At 47.4% G+C, this 23,906-nt stretch overlaps 1 protein-coding gene across 1 annotated transcript; it reads right to left on the bottom strand.

The window, feature by feature from the left end:
- Positions 1-6,738: 6,738 nt before the first annotated feature.
- DUSP3 (dual specificity phosphatase 3) lies at positions 6,739-23,603 on the bottom strand. The gene is made up of 3 exons (XM_053361119.1): positions 23,479-23,603; positions 11,258-11,484; positions 6,739-7,189 (listed from the first exon to the last, which is right to left on the bottom strand). Exons 1-3 carry the CDS (start codon positions 23,598-23,600, stop codon positions 6,981-6,983), a joined length of 558 nt encoding a protein of 185 aa, XP_053217094.1. The 5' UTR covers positions 23,601-23,603; the 3' UTR covers positions 6,739-6,980.
- Positions 23,604-23,906: the final 303 nt, after the last annotated feature.

The following is a 23,906-nucleotide window of genomic DNA, read 5'->3' as shown; positions in this document are numbered from 1 at the left end:
CCCTAGCTAGCAAGGCCAGAGCTCACGGATAATGGGATTTGTAGTCCAACATCATCTAGGGACCCACAGGTTGAGAACCGCTGATCTAGACAGTGCTAATCATCATCTGCCGGGCCTGGACGGCGGCCATAGCATTCGCTGTGGCCTCATGGACCGAAAATCCCTGGGCATTTGAGAAATAAGGAGTGTTTGGAATCGGCCTCAGAGGCCAAAGTTATTACACCATCTTTCCTGGAGTCGGTGGATGAAGAGAAACCGTCCCAGTGTCCTGATTTACCAGGGACAGTCCCAGAATTACAGAAGCTGTCCCAGTTCCCGATTTGATCCCAGATTTGTCCCGCTTGTCCTTTCTGAAGGATTTCCTTATTTACCGCTGAGAAATATGTGGTGGGATTGTCCGTTAGTTCATGAATTTTGGAAACAGATTGGTATAGAAATATCGGAAATTGTGTCTAGGAAGGTGGAAATATCTAAATTAATGGTTCTTATTAGCCTGAGTAAAGGTAAAGGTAAAGGGACCCCTGACCGTTAGGTCCAGTCGTGACAGACTCTGGGGTTGCGGCGCTCATCTCGCTTTATTGGCCGAGGGAGCCGCCGTACAGCTTCCAGGTCATGTGGCCAGCATGACTAAGCCGCTTCTGGCGAACCAGAGCAGCACATGGAAGCGCCGTTTACCTTCCTGCCGGAGCGGTACCTCTCTATCTACTTGCACTTTGACGTGCTTTCGAACTGCTAGGTTGGCAGGAGCAGGGACTGAGCAATGGGAGCTCACCCCGTTGCGAGGATTCGAACCACCGACCTTCTGATTGGCAAGTCCTAGGCTCTGTGGTTTAACTCACAGCGCCACCCGCGTCCCAAGTTAAAAACAAAAGAGGAATGTAAATGGGTAAAATTGATGGTAACTGTAGCCAGACACGTTATAGTGAGTAATTGGAAAAATGCAGAAGAGCTAGGGGTGAACGAATGGAGGAAAAAAATTGAATAATATTATAATTTTAAAATATCTAACCGTGAAGATACAAAGAATGAAAGCGTTTAAGGTCAGTGAGAAAGAGGATTGGTTTGAGAAGATACTGAATTATTTGGGTAGATTTGAACAATTTGGGGCAATTAAAATGTTAAAAGTTAAATAAACCTTATGGAGCGAGGAGTGTTAATGTATATGGAATTGTACATATGGTCAATTTGAATATGTTATTATTGATTATACATATCAGCCACCTGGGGGGTTTCACTGTTGGGTTTTGGTTGTTGGTAAAAAATAATATATATAAAAAAATTACAGCTGAGAACTATTGGAGGGGGTGCAATAGGGTGTCCCTCTTTTCACCCCCCTTTTTGGGGGGAGAGGTCCTGGACAAATCCCACATTCACCCACAAAAGACACACATCAGAGGAGTGTAATGCCACACAAATACTTTATTGGACACTGGTGGGTCATCTCTCCTCCCACAAGAGAAAGCAATCACATCAAACTTATAAAAGATGGCAACATACATCCTTCTGGCAACTTATTATTCCTCCTTCCATCACCCGAGGTGGGCACTGCCCAATGGCCACTCAGCCCCTTCCACTTTTTCTCACTGAAGTAGCCCCTTCCCCAAATACAATAATTCTGAACCGCACATTCCCGGCAAACGCTACACCCTCCAACATCCAGGCACTTGGAGCTTCGGCAGACAGGAGTCAACACAGTCTGCAGGGAAGCCATCACCAAGCCCCAATGTGCAGCGTGCTGACAGAACCGGGCTTGCTCAGAGCATGATTTCAAAACGGGACTTGCTTGCGCATAAAAGGGCCTCAGCTGCAGAACCCGATCCTGATGTACGTTTGCTCAGATTTCACTTGGTTGAGGCAACCGGGCTGACTCCTGAATAAAAATGCATACCGTATTTTTCGCTCTATAAGACGCACCAGACCACAAGACGCACCTAGTTTTTGGAGGAGGAAAACAAGAAAAAAAATATTCTGAATCTCAAAAGCCAGAATAGCAAGAGGGATCGCTGTGCAGTGAAAGCAGCAATCCCTCTTGCTGTTCTGGCTTCTGGGATAGCTGCGCAGCCTGCATTCGCTCCATAAGACGCACACACATTTCCCCTTACTTTTTAGGAGGGAAAAAGTGAGTCTTATAGAGCAAAAAATACGGTATATACTGTAGAATGGCGGCCCTCCATCCTCACTCGACGTAGGCAAGTTTGCAAGCGATCCAGAGACAGCAGTCCACCCTGACAAGCGCTTGAAACTACCTTGCACCAAACTGAAGATCCACCTTGCCCAGGGCTGTCTGTTCTGACTGGCAACAGCTCTCTCCGCAGACGGAGACTTTAAAGTGGACTTAGTGAGGGGGGTGTCGAACCTGAGACTTTCGGCATGCAAAGCATGTGCTCTGTCACCAACCCAAGGCTCCTCTTCCTCCTCCCAGGCTGAAAGGGGAAAGACTTGACTCCTCGCTAAAAAGGCTGGCAAGAAACAAGGCCATGAGAGTTGGCAGTGGGGCGTTTTTTGTCGTTGTTTAAGTGTGCAGGGCTCCACAGACTACGGGGAAGATGCGCTTTCGAACCCAGCGGCTCCGACTTCTAACAAACCCCATGGACCCCAAGGTCAGGTGTTCAGAAACGCACTCTGCACGTGCTTCCGAGGGTCTTCCCACATTCCAGGCCTCCGGGTGAAATCTTGAAGGCAAGGGTGTCGCAACAGGATTTTCTGGAGGGGGGGCAGTGCACTGTCTATAGATGCACTTGCAGTGGAAATAAATAAATAAATAAATAAAGCAAGGCCACACGTTCTCATAAAAGTTGCACGGAATCAAACCTGAGTTCAAAAGAGAGCGTGAACGTCTCACTTTGCCCACAAACTATTGCTTTTGAGCGGGTGCGCCGCTACAGCCCAGTTGCAGCTACAAGGCCAAAACAAAAAACAAAAAAAAACCTGGGTTACTCAGGTATCTATCCAGACTGATGAATCGCTTCTCTACCAAGGGGGGTAAGAAGTCCTTTCGCCACTAAGTCTGAGCCCAGAGAGAAAATCTAAAGAAACACACATACCGAGCGAAAGCCCAAAACCAACTTAAAAATGAACCAGAGAGTCCCTTCTCCATTGACTTCCTGTGCCAGCTTGGAGCTGGGTTTTGGGCCTCGTGCAACTTGAAAACTTACCCCTGGCACTCATAACAGCTAGGACTTGTTGGCCATAAACACACGCCGAAAGGTACTGTTTTGAAATTGGCTGTTTTTAGAACATTCCTCCCGAGACCCAGACAACCAGGTTTATTTCCTACTTCAGCCTAAAGCTGCACTGGGCCCTAAGGCAGCCTTTCTCCAGCTTGGGCCCCCAGATGTTGTTGGACTACAACTCCCATCATCGCTAGCTAACAGGACAAGTGGTCAGGGATGATGGGAGTTGTAGTCCAACAACATCTGGGGGCCCAAGCTCAAGAAAGGCTGCCATAAGGGGAAGAACAGGTACTACAAATATTTATGAGTGGAAAGGACGCTCTGGGGAAGCCACACAGGAGAAAAGGATGTTTCGTTAGATTGAGCTTCTTAGAGGAAATAAGGAACAGCAAAGCAGGCATTCCCATTTTTTTTAACCGTTACAATATCCCTGCAAGGTAGGCCAGACTGAGCAACAGCGACTTTGCTTCAGTGGGGGTGGCGAACGGCAGTTTGCACCTGGTCTCCCCGGTCCAAATTTCCAGGGCTCTGAACTTTGGGGGGGTAAACACGAGGCCATATTGGCTCAACAGAAGCTAAGGGATGCCTTCAAAATGAAGCAATCCCTGCAGTTCAAATCACCCCCAGCCAGCATGGTCAGTGGTCAGGGATGATGGGAATTATAGTACAATAACAGGACTCCCAGCCTCGGTCGTGTAGCTGATAGCAGCCTGGTAACCCACGCAAGGCAAAGAGTGGCGAGATCAAGGATTTGAAGTCATGCTTCCCATTCCCAAACAGACTTGCTGTGCTGTTCGCTGATCTAACCTACTGACCCCTGGAAAGACCTAGGTCTGGACCTCCTACAATGCTAGGCCCTAAAGCGAGATCTCTTTTTCTTAGCCTCTGCCGCCCCTCGCCCTGCTTCCTGCTCTTTAAGGTGGTCTTCAGATGACAACAGGGGAGTCCGGCTATGGTCATTTCATTGTAAAGCTATCTGAGTCTCATTTCCCCCCCAAAAAACCCCAAATATGCAGCAGCTATCCTTCAAAAAAATCTGCACCTCTGTGGATTTCTGCAGTGCCGTTGTCCGGCTGAAAAATGCATACAGGAATATATGCACTACAGGTTAAAATAACACCCAAACATATATTATATTAGTGTTGGGGTGGGGTGGGGAAATGCACACCAAAATACTGGTGAATTTTGGCGAGGGCTTTCGGTGTGATGAATTGAGGATTGGGAAAATGAAAAACTGAAACGTATGAATTCACCCACCCTTGCTACAGCGAGAGGTCAAAGCCCAACCCTTTGACCTCCGTCTACCCTGTTCCGACACCCAAATGGAAGAGAAATGAACTGGGGAAAGCGACCCCAATAGAGCTGGTTAGGAACACTGGAAGCCGTCTTAAACATGGTCAAACCTCTGGCCCACCCAGCTCAGTACTGGTCACACTGGTTGGCAGCAGCTCTCTCAAAAGGGGAGGTCCTTTTCAGCTCTACCTGGAGACACCGGGGACTGATCCTGGGGCCTTTTTAGACACAGGTCACGTGCTCTGCTGTTGAAGGGGTTCCAACCCCGTTCCCAACACCCCAAACACAGTTGCTGTCTGCCTTTCTGCATCCTACACAATGTCTCCGACCTAGCGGTGATCTGGGGTATTGCAGTTGTAGGATACCTGCAAAAGTAAGCACCCTCTGTTTCTAAGGCAGGGAAGAAGAAAAAGAGCTCAGAAAAACCCATCCAGCGAAATATCAGCTCAGGTCTACCACATGGAGCAAATACCATGTATTTCCCGTGTATAAGAAGACTCCTGTTTTTCTGAACCCAACATTAAGAAATCAATATTTTGGGTTGCCAAAGCTCTTTGAGCTTTTGGGGAGCAATCACCCTCCAAATTGTTGATCGCCATGCTGAAAACTGTGCATAAGACAGCCCCCCGTGTAAAAGAAGCCCCCCCCCCCATTTTTCACTCAAAAAACTGAGGAAAGAAAACATCGTCTTCTACACGGGGAAATATGGTGTAGCCAAAATCAAACAGAAACAAGAATTCCTACACTCAAAACAAGGTTGTGCGTACTTGAGGCCAAGGGAGAGAGCACATCTTTACAGATCAGCTTATTTGAGCTCATTTGTTTCACTTCCACAATGGAGGATTTCAAAATTGCCATCACTGGAGGAGGCCAGGCAAAAAAAAAAGCTGATTGCCAATATCCCGATTGCAGGGGTGACCCTCTGGATGCTGTCGGGACTACAATTCCCATCATCCCTTCTCACTGGCCCTGCTGGATCACATGGTTCCCCATCACTGCCTTATCGGACCAGCAGACGCCATCTTTTCAGTATAGCTAAGCACAGATACAAACACATCCCTTCACGCCAAACACATTTAGGCAGAGGCAACAACCTGGTGACTTTGTCCTATGACTCCCCGAGGCGTCAGCGGCCGCATGCGGCTGGTGCGCCACCCGACACGTTCCTGGGCACAGGATCCCAAACCGCTACCGCATTGGCCTTTAAATAATAATCATAGTAAATCTGCTTTGAACACACAAAAAACGTGAGTACAGCTATTATCAACGACCTATATACAAAAGGCTACTTGCCTCGATAGCGTGTTCTCAAATGGCTTTTCTTCATTGCTTGTGTGCATATTTTATATATATTATATCAGTGTATTATGTATATATATATATATATATATATATATATATATATATATATATATTCTATATATCCAGTTACTCATATGAAACACAGCGAATATACAAAAAGATTACATGGTTAGCAGAGAGTGTGTTTCTATCTATTTACAGTAATGCGACCTCCCCATCTCGTAATGCTCCGAGAGGTCAGACCAAGCATGAGCAGGGGAGATATGGGGCAGCGGGTGCTTCTCTAAAGGAAAAAGGTGGGGAAAGTGTGTGTGTGTGTGTAGGCAACCAGCTCTGTGCTCCTGTCTGCTTCCCGTCTGCTCCAGGTTTGCTCCCATTAGGAGCCTATTTCTCTGCTTGCTGCAGCCTCATTTGGATGAGGGAGAAAAACACAACCCAAGAGTGATGGTGCATAGAATCACAGCTAAGCAGCGGAACATGGGTAGAAGCCAAGTGGGGGTCAGATGGCAAGTGGGGCTCAACCAGGTGGGACTCCGGGCTCCGTAAAACCTCGCAAGGTCCAAGCGTTTGAGCCAGGAGCCCAACACCTAACCAGCTTCACCTAACCAGCTTGCTTGCCCAAGGTCAGCAGCCCAGGTGGACCCTGCACAGAGACCATATGGACTAGGAACTTGACACTGTCAAGTTACCACCCTTTGGCACATGCTGTTAGCAAGGGATGAAAGTGGTAGGTTTGGGCCAGGGGGTGGGATAGCCCTTGGCCCCTTGACATGTAAATGAAAAAAGGCCCTCCAGATGTAACGCCCAGAGGAGGAGGAGGAGGAGGGCATTGGGTCTGCAAGGTGGCACAGCACAAGAGGGCGGCAAGCGAGGACCATCTGCGCCGGCAGTGATCTGGCAACGTGAACACTCGACTATATCAAAGGCCTTCACAGCTGTGGTGCAAAAAGGGACTCCGAACAAAATCACGCACACAAAAATCACACACGTTATATTGGGTGGGTTCCAAACTAAAAAAAAAAAAGACACGAGACAAGCTGGCGCCTGGGCGCTGGGCGTTTCAATATTGCAGCAGCGCCCTCTGGCGCCACCCAGGGCAGCAGGAGAAACCAGAAGGGGACCCCTGCCTCCCTCGCGTGCCTGGCAGTTGGAGCTGGCAACCGAAAGCAACGAACGGGAGTTCCGGCAAGAGAGGGCAAGCGGCGGTGGCCGTTATGGCTTCTTCAGCTTGCCTTCCTTCACCAATCGGTCATTGAGCTGGCACAGCTGCCGGAGGAAGCCATCGTTGGGGCCAATCTCCCGCTTCTGCCGGACAATGCTGACGGCACTCTTGACATCCATGTTCTGCCGCAGCATGAGGTAAGCGATGACCAGCGTCGGCGAGCGGCTGTAGCCTTCGCGGCAGTGGACAAACACCCGGCCTAAGAGGGGAAGAAGAAGAGGAGTTTGGATTTGATATCCCGCTTTATCACTACCCGAAGGAGTCTCAAAGCGGCTAACATTCTCCTTTCCCTTCCTCCCCCACAACAAACACTCTGTGAGGTGAGTGGGGCTGAGAGACTTCAGAGAAGTGTGACTAGCCCAAGGTCACCCAGCAGCTGCATGTGGAGGAGCGGAGACGCGAACCCAGTTCACCAGATTACAAATCTACAGTGGTACCTCGGGTTAAGTACTTAATTGGTTCCGGAGGTCCGTTCTTAACCTGAAACTGTTCTTAACCTGAAGCACCACTTTAGCTAATGGGGCCTCCTGCTGCTGCCGCGCTGCCAGAGCACAATTTCTGTTCTTATCCTGAAACAAAGTTCTTAACCTGAAGCACTATTTCTGGGTTAGCGGAGTGTGTAACCTGAAGCATATGTAACCTGAAACGTAGGTAACCTGAGGTACCACTGTATCGCTCTTAACCACTACATCACACTGGTGAGGATGTAGTCAGGATATGTGAGAACTGGGGGCTCATGGAAGCTATATGCAAGTGTGTGTGTGTGTGTGTGTGTGTGTGTGTGTGTGTGTGTCTGTCCTGATGCCAAGGGGGAACACACAAAATCACAGAATTGTAGAGTTGGAAGAGGCTATGAGAATCATCTAGTCCCACCTGTGCGATACAGGAATCTTTTGGCCCAATGTGGGGCTCGAACCCACAACCCTGAGATTAGCAAGCTGCAAAAGAAAATGGGGTGAGGAGAGACAGAAAAGAGATTCTGAAGGGAGAAGGTGACAATCTGCCACCCACCATTTTGATAGGGTATCAGAGGAAGCTGTCTTACACCGAGTCCTACCATTGGTCCGTCAAGTGCAGTGTTGTCTATCTACATTGGCTGTTGTGGACAGGTTGGACACAGAGGAAAGGTGGGCACAACCAACTGAGGAACCCCCAAGGGAAGAAGGCTCAGAGCCCAGGAAGCGGTGGTGGGATGACCATGAGTGGTCAGAGGGAGCAGGCTGGGAGGAGGAGGTGTCAGAAGCTGGAGAGGGAACAGGGCTTAGTGAGAAGGGAGAGTCTGTGGCAGAGAGAAGTCCAGAAGCAGGAGGAGAGTGGGATGAGGGAGACCAAGAGGCAGAGATGAGTCAGGCTGGTGTGGAGTCATGGGGGTTACTTTTCATTAATTCAGACAGAATTTAGGCAGTCTTAAACAGGGACATTCACAAATGATGTGTAACCTCCAGGACAGGAATAAAGGTAAAGGGACCCCTGACCATTAGGTCCAGTCGTGACCGACTCTGGGGTTGCGGCGCTCATCTTGCTTTATTGGCTGAGGGAGCCGGCATACAGCTTCCGGGTCATGTGGCCAGCATGACTAAGCCGCTTCTGCCGAACCAGGGCAGCGCACGGAAACGCCGTTTACCTTCCCGCCAGAGCGGGACCTATTTATCTACTTGCACTTTGATGTGCTTTCGAACTGCTAGGTTGGCAGCAGCAGGGACCGAGCAATGGGAGCTCACCCTGTCGCGGGGATTCGAACCGCCAACCTTCTGATTGGCAAGTCCTAGGCTCTGTGGTTTAACCCACAGCGCCACCCGTGTCCCTTTCAGGACAGGAATACATCCCTATAAAACCTGATGATGAACTGAGACTGGGATAGGTTTTCCTCATTACAAGAAGGTGTTAGGACTGTTTAGCTTTGGGGGAAGAAAGAAAAAAAAGCAGCCGCGCTTGGCCAGGTTCGTGCATTTACATATTAACTTTTCTATTTATACTTTTTCTTTTCTTTTTTGCAAGCTGCTCTGGGTTCTCGCTGCGGATGAGCAGAATAGCAACGCTTAAATAGCAAGAACAAATGACAAGAATTCCAACACTCCAGGGAACTCTCACTCGCCCACAGAGTCCAACTGGCTTTCTTTGTTCGGGAAACAAAATCTCCTTCGAGGTGCGGGAAAAGGACAAACTGTCCAGGCTGTCGCTATTTTCGGGTGGGATCCAGTTACGAAATTGCCCGAAGAGGAGGGCTTGAGAAGCTTTGCCTCCGGGGGAACGAGAGCAAACCACATGTGGGCCGCACAGGAACACGTTAAGCCACAAAAAGGGGGTTGGACTAGATGACCGTCGGGTTCCCTTCCAACTCTACAATTATGAGATTCTATGAGTCTTGTGTCTCCTTGAAGACTACGATGGCATAAATCTCACAAAAAGATTGTTAGATTCGCTTTAAAATGTGAACACAATCAAATTTCTAACCCAGGGGCCAGCAAACGTTTTCAGCAGGGGGCTGGTCCACTGTCCTTCAGACCTTGTGGGGGGCGGGACTATATTTGGGGGGGGAAATGAACGAATTCCTATGCCCCACAAATAACCCAGTGACGCATTTTAAATAAAAGGACACATTCTGCTCATGTAAAAACACCAGGCAGGTCCCACAAATAATCCAGAGTGGCTGGGGAAGCGCAGCCAGATGGGCGGGGTATAAATAATAAATTATTATTATTATTATTATTATTATTATTATTATTATTATTTAAAATAAAAGGGCATATTCTACTCATGTAAAAACACGCTGATTCCCGGACCATCCGTAGGCCGGATTTAGAAGGCGATTGGGCCGGATTCGGCCCCCAGGCCTTAGTTTGCCTACCCCTGTTCTAACCCAAACCTAACAGGGAGAAAGGAATGCTGAAGGTTAGCAGATGCCAGTGCCAGTTTGGAAGAACTCTGTATGTAGAGGAGGTACCCACTGAGCTGCCCGGGGACTTGAAAACAGCTGCGCCGCGGATTCAAAATATGAATGAATCAGCAACAGCAGATTTAAACAGGCTGTCAAACCACAAGCAGTTGAAAGCCAAGACCCGACTCTTCACTTCGTAAGAACCTAAGTGGGCCTTCTCGGTGGTGGCACCCTCCCATCAGATGTCAAAGAAATAAACAACTACCTGACTTATAGAAGACATCTGAAGGCAGCCCGGTTTAGGGAAGTTTTTAATGTTTGATGTTTTAAATATTCTGCTGGGAGCTGGCCAGAGTGGCTGGGGAAACCCAGCCAGATGGGCAGGATATAAATAATAAATTATTAATTGATGATGAAGATGATGATGATCAAGCAGCCAATGGCCCATTGAGTCCAGCGTACCGGTATAAGCCAGATACTTATATGGGAAGCCTTGAAGCAGGATTTGAGCAGAAGAGTTGTCTCCCCTTCTGTGGTTTCCAGCGATTGTCATTCAGAAGAAGCATTGCTGCTCCCGCCTGCACAACCCAGCTCAAATATATAAAAGCACAGAATCCACCATCAATCTGAAAGCGATCCTCAGCCAGCAGACAAAAGCTGTACTCCCGGCGAGAATAATGGGGTATACTTTACATGTTTCTCCTGCTAATCTTCCCACGCTACCGCTGATTCCCTTCCATTCATGTCCCTTAAATTCCGCACAAACACACACATACCGTATTTTGTGCTCTATAAGACTCACTTTTTCCCTCCTAAAAAGTAAGAGGAAATGTGTGTGCGTCTTATGGAGCGAATGCAGGCTGCACAGCTATCCCAAAAGCCAGAACAGTAAGAGGGATCGCTGTGCAGTGATCCCTCTTGCTGTTCTGGCTTCTGAGGTTCAGAATATTTTTTTTCTTGTTTTCCTCCTCCAAAAACTAGGTGCGTCTTATGGTCTGGTGCGCCTTGTAGAGCGAAAAATACGGTACATCCTGGAGATGAGAATGATCACAAAAATCCAGATTGACAAGGGACTAAGAGGCCACTGATCAGGACCAGCCATTCGCAAACTGGTGTCCTCCTGTTTTTAGACTTACAACTCCCTGATGCAGCAAGCAGGACACCGGATTGGTTCAGACTCTCCAGCCTGCCCTCCTTTGCGCTCAAGGCTACCATGCAACGCAAAGAGCAACCAAACGCATCTGTAAGCAGGGGACAGGGAAATAGCAAGGGAGGGCCATGGTGTAGCTTGGCCCGCAGAACGCAGCAGAATGCAGTTCAGCAGGAGAAGCAGTCCATTCCCATAGCGGAGGAACAGGTTCTTGCAGCTGTGACAGGTGACACTCTCACCATCTTTCTGTGCCAACGCCTTCTCGATGAAATCGGCGGCTTCCTCAAAGTAGCGGCTGAGGTTGAACTCCTGCGTGTCGTTGGCCTTGATGCCGTGATAAGTGATGCCTGTGCCTTCGTAGAACTCGGCATTGGTGTTCACGTGCATGAAAGACTTGCCTTCTGCCGCGTTCAGGATGTGGGTGATGCCCAGGCGTTGCAGGCGCATAACATTCTTGGCTATAAACCTGTAACGGGAAGATGGAGTCATGTCATTCATTCATATATGTGTGTGTGTGTGTGTGTGTGTGTAATTTTTATTACATTTTCTGTTATATATATGTGTGTGTGTGAGAGAGAGAGAGAGAGAGAGAGATATTTTTATTACATTTTCTGTTTTACATTTTAGAATATTCACTTAAAGAACCTTAAAATATCAATGACTTCCCTTCCTCTCTTTCCACGGTTCACTTTGCACAACATAAATACCTGCATATTTTATACAAGCTAACCATTCAGTATTCCATTATTACACCCATCAAAACTTATTTACACTGTTGAATTTATCTTAATGCTGCCAGCGTTTTCAAACAAACCCAATTGTCCTCCATATATTCAAATAAACATTTCCCAATCTTCTTTAAACATATACTCTTCTTGTTCTCTTATCTATACAGTGGTACCTCGGGTTACATGCGCTTCAGGTTACAGACTAACCCAGAAATAGTACCTCGGGTTAAGAACTTTGCTTCAGGATGAGAACAGAAATTGTGTTCTGGCGGCGCGGCAGCAGCAGGAGGCCCCATTAGCTAAAGTGGTGCTTCAGGTTAGGAACAGTTTCAGGTTAAGTACGGACCTCCAGGACGAATTAAGTACTTAACCCGAGATGCCACTCTATATGTTAGGTCCGCAAGCTGCACATGTTCCATCAGTTTAAGTTGCTAATATTCTTTAGTCGGGACTTCACTCGTTTTTCATTTTTGGGCTAACAAAACATGAGCCGCAGTAGTGGCACACATAAATAACCTTTTCCGACTCCTGGGAATTTCTATCTGAGTTATCCCCAACAAAAAGGACTCTGGGTTTTTTGGGGGTTTGTTTTTTTAAAAAAAGTATTTTGTAAAATATGCAGGGATTTATGATATGTAAAGGGATACGGGTGGTGCTGTGGGTTAAACCACAGAGCCTAGGACTTGCCGATCAGAAGGTCGGCAGTTTGAATCCCTGTGATGGGGTGAGCTCCCGTTGCTCAATTCCCAGCTCCTGTCAACCTAGCAGTTCGAAAGCACGTCAAAGTGCAAGTAGATAAATAGGTACCGCTCCGGCGGGAAGGTAAACGGCGTTTCCATGCGCTGCTCTGGTTCACCAGAAGCGGCTTGGTCATGCTGGCCACATGACCCGGAAGCTGTACGCCCGCTCCCTCGGCCAATAAAGCGAGATGAGCGCCACAACCCCAGAGTCGGCCACGACTGGACCTAATGGTCAGGGGTCCCTTTACCTTTACCTACCATTTGAACTGAGCCACTGGCCTGTCTAAAAGGTCTTGATCCACAAACCCCATAGAGGACAACACACACTTTTTGTGCTGAAAGTAACAGTTCTGAAGAAGGGCGGTTGGGGGGGGGGAGAGAGAAGAGACCTTTCTTGCAGCCCCCAGAGAGGGCCATAAACTCCTGCCTGCTCTAAATCTGGAGCTCATCCTAGCAAGCCTTGTAACATTACTCCAGCCGCCGGATCAACATTACCCTCTGCAGAATATTACACTAGCAAAGAGAGAGACTGCTTGTCACCAGTGAGAGAAATGTCAGAAACCTCTTGGTGTAAAAAGACTGGCTTAAGGGACAGAAGATTTGCCAGAGTGTAGAAAATTCAGATCTGTGGCTGAGGAGAATAGGTTCCTCAACCAATACATTGTGAACACATACAGAAAGCCAAGGTAGCCCATGAATTATAGAAATCTATTACACAAACAAAACTTTGAAATGATTTTTTTTATAAAAAATGATCAGAGCCCAGTGGCCAATAGATTCATCTTCATATGCAAAGGCCCTGAACAAATTGGATATAAAAATCAATTAAAATAAAATAACATGTGCAGTTGCATGAAACAAATATTTCCCCAAAGCCAATTATCTGCAGCAAGATGAGTTTCAACTAATCCATCTTCTTTAGTGGCAGATAAAGAATGCCAAACACCAGCAAGGGCAGGAACCCAGAAGGAAGGTATAATCATATTTAGGCTAGGCCACGATTGCAATGGCAAAATTCCAAAGCAAAAGATGTAGACCAGGGGTCAGCAAACTTTTTCAGCAGGGGGCCGGTCCACTGTCCCTCAGACCTTGTGGGGGGCCGGACCATATTTGGCAGTGGGTAAATGAACGAATTCCTATGACCCACAAATAACCCAGAGATGCATTTTAAATAAAACTGCACATTCTCCTCATGTAAAAACACGCTGATTACCGGACCGTCTGCTGGCCGGATTTAGAAGGCAATTGGGCCAGATTCGGCCCCCGGGCCTTAGTTTGCCTACCCATGATATAGACCTTGTAGTCTTCAAAAAGAAGCACTGGTCTGTTGAAATGGAATACTCAGGATGAGACGGTTAAATCTGCTATGATTAAATGGGCACAAGATGTTGGACATAATATTATGTTTGCTGACTGGGAACAGTTATGGACCACAGGTATGAAGTTTACGGCATGTAATGCCTTAAGAGAGAATATTATTAAAATGATATACAGGTGGTACATGACCCCAGTCAAGCTTGCGAAAATCTATCATTTGCCCGATAATAAATGTTGGAAATGTAAGGAAACCGAAGGCACATTCTTTCACCTTTGGTGGACGTGCCCTAAGATTAAGGCTTTCTGGGAAATGATATATAATGAATTGAAAAAGGTATTTAAATATACCTTCTTGAAGAAACCAGAGGCCTTTCTCTTGGGCATGGTCGGCCAGTTGGTGTTAAAAAAGGATAGAACCTTTTTTATGTATGCTACAACAGCAGCAAGAATACTTATTGCAAAGTATTGGAAGACGCAAGATTTACCCACTCTGGAAGAATGGCAGATGAAGATGATCGATTGTATGGGATTGGCAGAAATGACTGGCAGAATCCGTGACCAGGGAGAAGAGTCGGCGGAAGAAGACTGGAAGAAATTTAAGGACTATTTACAGAAATATTGTAAAATTAAAGTATGTTGAATGATGTTGGATTGAAATTAAGGGATTTCCAGCTGCAATGTTTTGAGATAAGGATTTGCTGAGTAAATAATTTGAATTGGAATACAAGAAGGGGAGGTATGAGGAGGTCAGGGAAATATGTCATTGAAAATTAAGTATTGTGAACTGTATGCGTTTTTAAACTTTTTTGCTTTTTTTTCTTTTTGTTTGTATAAAATTGGAAACTTTAATAAATATCTTTATAAAAAAACAAAACAAAAAGAAGCACTGGTCAACCTCCGCCCCCCGAAAGCTTGCTTTCACATAGAATCATAGACTTCGTAGAGTTGGAAGGGACCATAAGGGTCATGTAGTCCATCCCACTGAAATGCAGGAATCTTTCGCCCAACGTGGGGTTCAAACCCACAACCCTGAGATTAAGGGCCTCATGCTCTACTGACTGTGCTATCTCCCAGGTTTAAAACACCATTGTGTGGTTTACAGCAGCCCTGAGATGTAGTGTGGTATTAAACCTCTACTGCAGGACTCAGCTACGTTAGTATTTTTTAATGCATTATAACACTGTGACATTAGACGGGGCTGTAGAGTTTGATCCTTCGGCAACATGAATTCCTGTTATGAGCTTTACAATGCGTTTCCCTGAAATGTTGTGGGGGTTTTTATGTGTCTAGATCCAGCCACAGGCTCAGCCGAAGCTGAGAGAATGCAGTAACGCTGCAATGTTGTCCCTTGAGCTTATCTCTCAACATTGTAGGTTGGGCTGAGAGTCTACAGTGGTACCTAGGGTTAAAAACTTAATTCGTTCCGGAGGTACGTTCTTAACCTGAAACTGTTCTTAACCTGAAGCACCAATTTAGCTAATGGGGCCTCCCGCTGCTACCGCAGCGTCACGCGATTTCTGTTCTCATCCTGAAGCAAAGTTCTTCACCTGAGGTACTATTTCTGGGTTAGCGGAGTCTGTAACCTGAAGTGTCTGTAACCTGAAGCGTATGTAACCCGAGGTACCACTGTAACAATGGCAATTTCTTACTTATTTATAGCATTTTTGTTTCCTTTGTGTAGATTCAACCACTGTTTGTATCATTATTATTTTAACGTAAGGACAGATGAGGCCCATCAACCTGGGAAGGTAGCCCATCTAGGAGGAGAAAAACTCTGATCCTAAACCTCTGCTGCCTTGTGGGATGTTTTCAGGAACAGAAAAGGCTAAGGTGTAAAACCTACACAAATCTGGAGTAGAGTCTCTAAGATGGCTGGATGGCACCTTGTACGCCTCATTCCAGCAACTCCTGCAGCCAAACATATTGCTCTGCTTTCCTTTGGACCACATCAGCGAGGCTGATAGGGGGTTCTTATCTGCTGGGCAGCCCAGGACCTCCCTACACACTGACTAGGCTTGCTCCCCAGAGGCACACTCCATGGTCTCTCGAGACAGACGGATGCCAACAATTTTAAGGGGGAGTTCCACAAGAGGGGTGGGGATCCTGAAGTTTTCGGGAAATGCTCCCCACCCGAATCTACAGAGGGGGAAACTGCTGGAGGAGGTGGTCCTGTTTACAAACAGGCTTTGCAAATGGTCCCGTGAACGAGTTAATACTTTTCAATAGTTCACGACATGGCGTGTGGGGGGGGGGAGACGAAGAGGAGGGATTGTGTTGCTCAAGGATAATGACATCTCAGGTCCACGACATCCTCACCACACCCCACGTAGCAATGGGTGTGCTATCAGCAGCAGGAGAAGGGAAACAGCGCTTCATTCTCCAAGCATGCTGGGAAATTGCAATATCCCTGCAAAAGAAAATAACTTGCGTATTGCAGGAACAAGGATCAGAATCGGAAGAATTCTTATTTGCATCAGCCACTAGCCATAGCAATAAAGGAAAAGAAAATGTACTGAAGATAGAGGTAAAAACTTAATGATACAAAATACATTTGGGAGGTTTACGTCAATAATCAAGTAACAATGCACGAACAAGTGTGTGGCAGCAGTGCATCTACTGCACAAAAACAAAAGGGCCTGAGAAGACCCTTTGGGTTGTTCCTTAGGACCATAAAAAGGTAAAGAGACCCCTGACCATTAGGTCCAGTCGTGGCCGACACTGAGGTTGCGGTGCTCATCTCACTTTATTGGCCAAGGGAGCCGGCGTACAGTTTCCGGGTCATGTGGCCAGCATGACTAAGCCGCTTCTGGAGAACCAGAGCAGCGCACAGAAACGCCGTTTACCTTCCCGCCGGAGCGGGACCTATTTATCTACTTGCACTTTGATGTGCTTTCAAACTGCTAGGTTTGCAGGAGCTGGGACTGAGCAACGGGAGCTCACCCCGTCAAGGGGATTCGAACCACCGACCTTCTGATCAGCAAGCCCTAGGCTCTGTGGTTTAACCCACAGCGCCACCCGCGTCCCTCCTTAGGACCATATGTAGGAGCAAAAGTGTTGAGGCATCCTCAATTACACCTTCATCTAACCTTCAGATTTTAATTAACACTCCTTGCTCCTGTCTTCCCTGGACCGTTTACCTATTTCTTCTTTCCTTTTTCTTTTTGCAGACGCTGCAATTCTGCATCCTGAATTTCTAGTTCAGAGCAGTCTGACCTTTTACTTCGACTTGTATTAAAATGCACAGAGTTCATTGGTGCCCTGCTTAGTTAGCACTCCTGTATCAATGACCTTGTCAGCATTTGTACCAATCAATGTCTTCTTCAAACTTCTTCTTCAATGACTTAAAAAACAACAACAAACATTTCTTCCTGATTTTAAATACATAAAGATAGAGGAAACTGGATCTGCACTACTGAGAATCGCCAATGTATTTCATCAAATTCTCTCTTTTCTTAACTGAGAGACAGTGGTCCACCACCGTGCTGAAAGGCCTGGGTTCAAGTTCCCTCCTCTGCCAAGTACTCACTGTGTGAGCTTAGGAAAATCAACAAGGTCACCTCAAATGTAAATCTAACTCACAGACATCATGCCAAAGAATAGTTAACCATGGTTTGGAGCAATGTTTGACTTGACAAACCATGGTTTTCAACCTACCAGCAAACCATAATCAGAAACCATGGTCTGGAGTGAGTTTGCAAACCACAGCATGTGTGTTGTTGTTGTTGTTGTCGTCATTAATTTTATTAATAAAATTTCTATACAGTGGTACCTTGGAAGTTGAACGGAATCTGTTCCGGAAGTCCGTTCAACTACCATAACATTCGGAAACCAAGGCACGGCTTCTGATTGGATGCAGGAAGCTCCTGCAGCCAATCAGAAGTTGCGGAAGCCGCGTCGGATGTTCGGGTTCCAAAGAACGTTCGAAAACCGGAACAATCACTTCCGGTTTTCGAACGTTCAGGAGCCGAAACATACACATACCAAGGCGTACGAGTTCCGAGGTATGACTGTACTGCCCTTCATCTAAGGATCGCACAGCAGTTTACAATATAAAAACACAAAAAATGCATACCACCATAACAAACAAAACTACCTCCCTCCAGTTTAAAATGCCATAGATTGCATAATTAGCCAAAGGCCTGGAAGATGAGGAACAAAGATGGCAATCATGTTTTGAATGTTGTCAGACTCAACAAACCAAAGGGCTGTTGATCTGCCTCGAGGCTGATGCAACAAGAAACTGGAATACTGATCAAGATGATCACGGAAAACAGACAAGTAGCCTAAAAATGGTTTGCCTGTACATTTCCATGCTCAAACTAGGGTTTGGGTTATTAACTACACTTAGCGGTATGCAAACCACGGTTGGGCGTGGTGTCGGGTTATTGTTGGAAAGACACAAAACATTTCGAAGTGCTTTGGAAATTAAAAGAGCAATGTAAAATAGTAAGTGGCAATTATGTCCTGAGGGTACCAGGATTTAAGAGCACGTGAACTTAAAAGTATCTGCCTACCCACGGCTTCCAACACTGCACACATAAGACCAGACCTTGCGCAGCCATTATGACCTCTGGGTCTTTGCCAGGGGTGGGGAGCCTGTGACCCCAAAATATTGTTTGACTCCAGCTGGACCCCATCTGGAGGGCCTCGCACCCTATGTGCTCACAGACAGGGATTAATATCCCCATTCGCATAAAGGTACACAGCGCCAGCAGAGGAAGACGTTCCTTCTTTTCCAGCCACAACCGCCAAGGCCTCAAGGTAATTACAGGATCTTAAGGGATAATCAATCCCTATTCAAGTAGAAGCTTGGCAAGTAGAAGCCTGAAGGGGGCAAGCTGGTGCCAAGGGCAATTTCCCAAATCGGGCACCTAGTGACGTTAATCATTCCCCCTTGGACACTGCATGGGCTGGCGCTGCCAGAGTTAAGTGGCCGAAAGCCCTTTGACATCGATGGGCTTAGAAATGCTGACTCTGCAAAAGAGAGGTTTGCTGTCTCACAATAGGGACAGGTCCCCCTTCTGGTCAATTACAGTTATGCTTCCTACAGCTGGCATAAGTGGCAATGGCCGGAGTGTTAGAAACTCATATATAAGCTTGCAAAAATGGAACTCCACAGCGTCACCTGGTGTCACAGTGTTATAATGCATATATATGACGCATATAAAGTGCTTTTTCTTTGCCAATGTAGCTGAGTCCGATGTCTGACATAAGGATGGAACTGTGTAGAGGCATTGGCTGGCTTCACAGTTTTTCCCACATTGTGATTTTTGCATAGCACACACATCATGATTCGCGATATATTGTGTCAGGGAACTGCCATCAGCTCAGAGGCGAGAGGTGGAAGGGCAGTTGTGTTACAGAGAGCCTCCGAAGATCTTGCAAAGCAGATCTTCCTCTGACGAGGAGAGAAGCCCCACCTCCAGTGGGGAAGGGGCGCAGGGATCAGAAGATGCTAGGGAGAGCCTCAACACCGAGCCTGAGCAAAGCGGAGGGGAGGCGAGTCCCCCTTTGCCAGCGCCCATTCTGCACAGTAGTCTTTGGCGCAGAGAAAGTTGGGGGTCACATAGCTGTTATGCTGGGGAAGGTATAAGGACCGCCCACTCCCAGATTCTGCTAGCGACTGAGCAGACATGGACTTGCGACGCTCTGCACTGTAAATAGTTTGTACAGATAATAAAGCCTGGAAAAGACAGGTTGGCGTCTTGCCTGTTTGCTCCCGAGCAACCACATCAGCACCTTACATATTGCCAGGTCAAAAATTATGAAACCCGTATCGCAATATGGACTTCAAACCGGTTTTGGACAATATATTGATATATCTCCCAGCCCAAAACATATAAATCCATACGTACAAATCCTGTGTTCATAAAAATATTGCCTGACATTTCTGGATGGCGGATTTAGGGCTAGGTTAGATTTGATCTGTGGCTAAACCTGCGGCCTATGAGCTTCAGCAGCTCAGTCCAAAAGGTCCACTTAATGTTTGGCGGTTTTTTAGTTGAGATTCCTGCATTGCAGGGAGTTGGGTGGCCCTCAGGGTCCCTTCCAACGCCATAAATCTACGATTCTACGACGTTTGCCTCTGGTTGAACTGGAATAGGGCTACACATGGCCTTTTCACAAAGGTGATCCAGGCACCATTCACAGGGCACCCCAGCAAGTACTATAAATGGAGGGCTAAACTGAGGCCTACGCCTGCAGCGGAACGAGGTGGGAAAGCTCTGAGGTGAAAGAATGAGCAAGGGGGCAGCCATTTTGAAATGCAACCCCCTGCAATGGAAAAAGCTCCCTGACAGCAGAAGGATGGACGAGCAAAGCAAAGTTCTAGTCAGCCTCTTATCTGCTCTGCTGATTTCCTTCTTGTAACAAGTTTTTGTTTGGTTTAAAATAAAATAAAAATGTAGGCGAGCATTCATTTCCCTTTGAAATCTGAAGAAGTACATTCCATCTTGTCACTTCAGGATTTTTCATCCCACTGTATGGATGGATCCAGGCCTTAACTCATACCCGCCAACATTTCTCCAATGGAAATAGGGACATCCTATTCAATAATAATAATATTAATAATGATGATGATTTATAGCCCACCCTTCTGACTGGGTTGCCCCAGCCACTCCGGGTGGCTTCCAACCTATATACAATGGTACCTCGGGTTAAGTACTTAATTCGTTCCGGAGATCCGTTCTTAACCTGAAACTGTTCTTAACCTGAAGCACCACTTTAGCTAATGGGGCCTCCTGCTGCTGCCGCGCCACCGGAGCACGATTTCTGTTCTCATCCTGAAGCAAAGTTCTTAACCTGAAGAACTATTTCTAGGTTAGTGGAGTCTGTAACCTGAAGCGTATGTAACCTGAAGTGTATATAACCCGAGGTACCACTGTAAAAATGAAATTAAAAAATGAAACATAAAAAAAAACTTCCTCATACAAGGCTGCCTTCTACTTGGCTCGGGGGGTCGCATAACTCCATACCCTCCAACAGTTATCTGATTGAAAATCCTAAGGAAAATCAGGGCATTCTGGGATCAAATCAGAAACTGGGGTGGCTTTTGTAAATCTGGGACTGTCCCTGGAAAATAGGAACACCTGGAAGGTCTGCTAAACTTACAACGAGGGAAACCATGAGTCGTTTTCAGACTGCGGATTGCAAATATATAAAACCTGCCTTCTTACTGCAGTAAGCCAGCTGGCCTAGAAAATGCCACGGTGCTGTTTTGGTATTTACAGGTGACTTTATGGGAAAAGGCCAAAGCTCAGCACTTAAGAGCGCACAAATGCAGCAGGTTCCAAAGACCATCCCAAATTTTAAAAATCCCAAGAATGAACAGCGAGAGGCTTCTCTTCCTGTAGCCACTGCCGGAGCACTTTCATAGCATCACTGTTTTTGAGCGGGATTCAATCAGATGCCAGCAAATTTGGGCTGTGCAATTATGGCGGATTGGGAGGCCCTTGCACAGCAAACCCACTTTCCCAAAGGATTGGACCTTTTGCAAATAATGAGAGGGGAAATGTACTTGCTTGACGCAACGCCAGCTAACCTTCCCACAAATAAATCAGAGGTCATTTGGAAGTGGCCCCGGTCAGTGAGAGAGAGAAAATACTGAGCTGGGCAGCCTAATTTTATGGCTGTGCCTTGCATATAAGCTCATGCGTTTCCAAATACGTAAGGCGGCGACACACCCAAACCTACTTGCTTTCCAGAAAAACCACGCCACCAGGAAGGAAGATGGTGCTGGAAGAGGGTGAAAAGGGGGCTTATTTTAGGGCAGAAACGAGAAACCAACTCCCATCAGCCCCAGCCATCATTGCCAACGGTTAGGGATGAAGTCCAATTACAGCTGAGTTGTTGACTTGACTTGAAAGGTTGGGAGGCAGCATAGCTGAGTTGGTTACAGCATGGTGCTGATAACACCAAGGTTGCAGGTTCGATTCCTGTATGGGACAGCTGCGTTTTCCTACATTGCAGGGGGTTGAACTAGATGATCCTCAGGGTCCCTCTCAACTCTACGATTCTGTGATAGTTACATCTTACCAGTCTCTGCAGCCACAGCAGGCGCTGTGATTTTCCAGCAGTTTGGTTTCACCCCCCAAAAGGCACACTTCATTGTCTCTCAAAACAGACAGATGCCCTAAAGTTTCCTCTCCAGATACGTGCACAGAAAGACTGGGGCCAATTCCTACTCTATTAAAAGTGTTTAATGGGACCTGCAAATCTTTACCATCTTCCAAAAGTTAAGAGCAAAGAGCAGGTTGCAAAGCCCTGATGGAAGCCAAGGTACATGCCAGCCAACAAAGCTTTCTCATACAATTTACAGATACGAGGAAGGCAGAAGTCAGGGTTTCTGAAACATCACTTGTAGAAACATCCCAGTGCTTAGTCCTAAGGAGATGCGGAGGCAGCCGCTAGTGCAACAAACAGAGTTTAACTTCCTGGAACAAGATGTCAAAATGGTTTACCAGCCACCAAGACTATCACTGAAGTTTGGTTACTTGCACTCAACCTGTTCCAAAGATCTCTCCCTCCCTCTTCTCTCACGAAACGGAAGTATACCTGTTTTTATTTGGCAGATTGTGGCCTTGGTTTTACCCACCAGTTAAAGTACAGGGCTTTATAATACTGGGAATTATTGTTTCTTAAGGATACTGGGAATTATGGCTCTGTGAGGGAGGAGCTACAGTTACCAGGATTCTTGGCAGGGGTGCTTTAAATGTGTGGTGTGTACACAGCCACAGAATGCATTTCTCTCAACATGACATGGCCAAATCTCAGGGTTGAACACATTGGAGCAACCAGGATTTATGTCAGGGGTTCAGGATTTATGTTTGGTGGGGGCAGATGGGCCAGAGCCAAGCTATCTGTGACGTGATGGGTCAGTTAGTTCTGTATTTTTATTTATTTACTTGATGGCAGGGGGGAGCTGCCCCCTTGGGTTGAACAGAAGGCCCAATCTTCAATCCCTGGCATTTTGAGTACCTGAAGGATTGCGGGAGATGGAAAAGGCTGAACCTGAAACCCTGGAGAGCTGCTGCCAGTCCGAGTAGACAATATGGGTGCAGATAAGACCAAGAGCATATCAAATCAGCTTCATATATTTGTACGTAGCAAATTTAGCGTCCCAGAGGTCTCTCGCCTCTCCTTTGCCCTCCATCGGTTTGACAGGGGCCTGGGTTCCAATCACCTGCAGGCATTTGGACAAGCGGCAATCACTTGCCTTCCGTCCCCCAAACTTTAACATGGGAGCAGCAGCAGCCCTCCAACCCGGAGGGCAATGAACACTTAGCTGCCCCACAGCCCAAAGAAGAGGTTCAACTATACGCACGATGACGGCAACCAAACCTGTCAACTGTAATAAACACCACGCGAGGGAGGGGGGTGGAGGTCCCTAGCCCTGTCACTGGAATTAGGGACCTTCCCCTCCCCGCGGTGGTAGAAGGACTCATTCTCTGCCCCCCACCCCCACCAGCAACGTCCTCCCCGTTTTGCAGCCCACCTCGCCGTCCTCAACCTGACCCCCCCCCCCGCCTCGTCCCAGTTTTCATCTTTCGCTCTTTCCCAGGCCTACAGACAGCTTCATGGATTGGGGTAGGGTGTTCTTGCTTCCCCCCCCTCCACCAACCGGGGAGGGGAGGGCGGGGTGGGGGTGGGGGGTTGAGGTTTGGGGGAGAAACTCACGCGTTGCCCACGTGGATGCGGGGCGCCACCTCGTTGCTGTGCGCGCTGGGGAGGCTGTAGCAGCCGCTGCCGTTGGCCAGCAGGTCGTTGAGCTCTTCCACCGAAATCTGGAACTCTGACATGGCTCGCTCGCCCCGCCGCTATGGGCAGGGCTGCCTCCCCGCTCCTTTCCCCGGGCCCGGCCTGATAGGAGGGGCCGCGATCAGCTGGTGCGCGCCGGGCAACTCCCAGCGCCAGGCCGGGAGGAAGCCGACGAGTTCGTGCGCCCTGGGCGCACCGCCAGCAAAGCGCGGCCGCCCCCAGGACCCGTTTCCACCCGCCACCTCCCTCCCTTAGGCCATCGAGAGCGCGCCCAGTTGCTCCATTCGGGAGTCACCGATTTGCACCGCAATCACACACACGGGCCAAAATAGCTTTCCTCCCGTTTT

The sequence above is a fragment of the Podarcis raffonei genome, chromosome 13, assembly GCF_027172205.1.
Source record: "Podarcis raffonei isolate rPodRaf1 chromosome 13, rPodRaf1.pri, whole genome shotgun sequence".
In the NCBI taxonomy this organism is placed as follows: Eukaryota; Metazoa; Chordata; class Lepidosauria; order Squamata; family Lacertidae; genus Podarcis; species Podarcis raffonei.
This window is presented reverse-complemented; position numbering and strand designations above follow the sequence as displayed.

Bases quoted from the DNA above. Each gene is read 5' to 3' on its own strand.
- DUSP3 (XM_053361119.1), bottom strand. From the start codon at position 23,600: ATGTCAGAGTTCCAGATTTCGGTGGAAGAGCTCAACGACCTGCTGGCC. The intron at 11,485-23,478 runs GTGAGTTTCTCC...TTCCCGTTACAG, and splicing joins CGCATCCACGTGGGCAACGC to GTTTATAGCCAAGAATGTTA. The intron at 7,190-11,257 runs GTGAGAGTGTCA...TTCCCCTCTTAG, and splicing joins GGCGTTGGCACAGAAAGATG to GCCGGGTGTTTGTCCACTGC.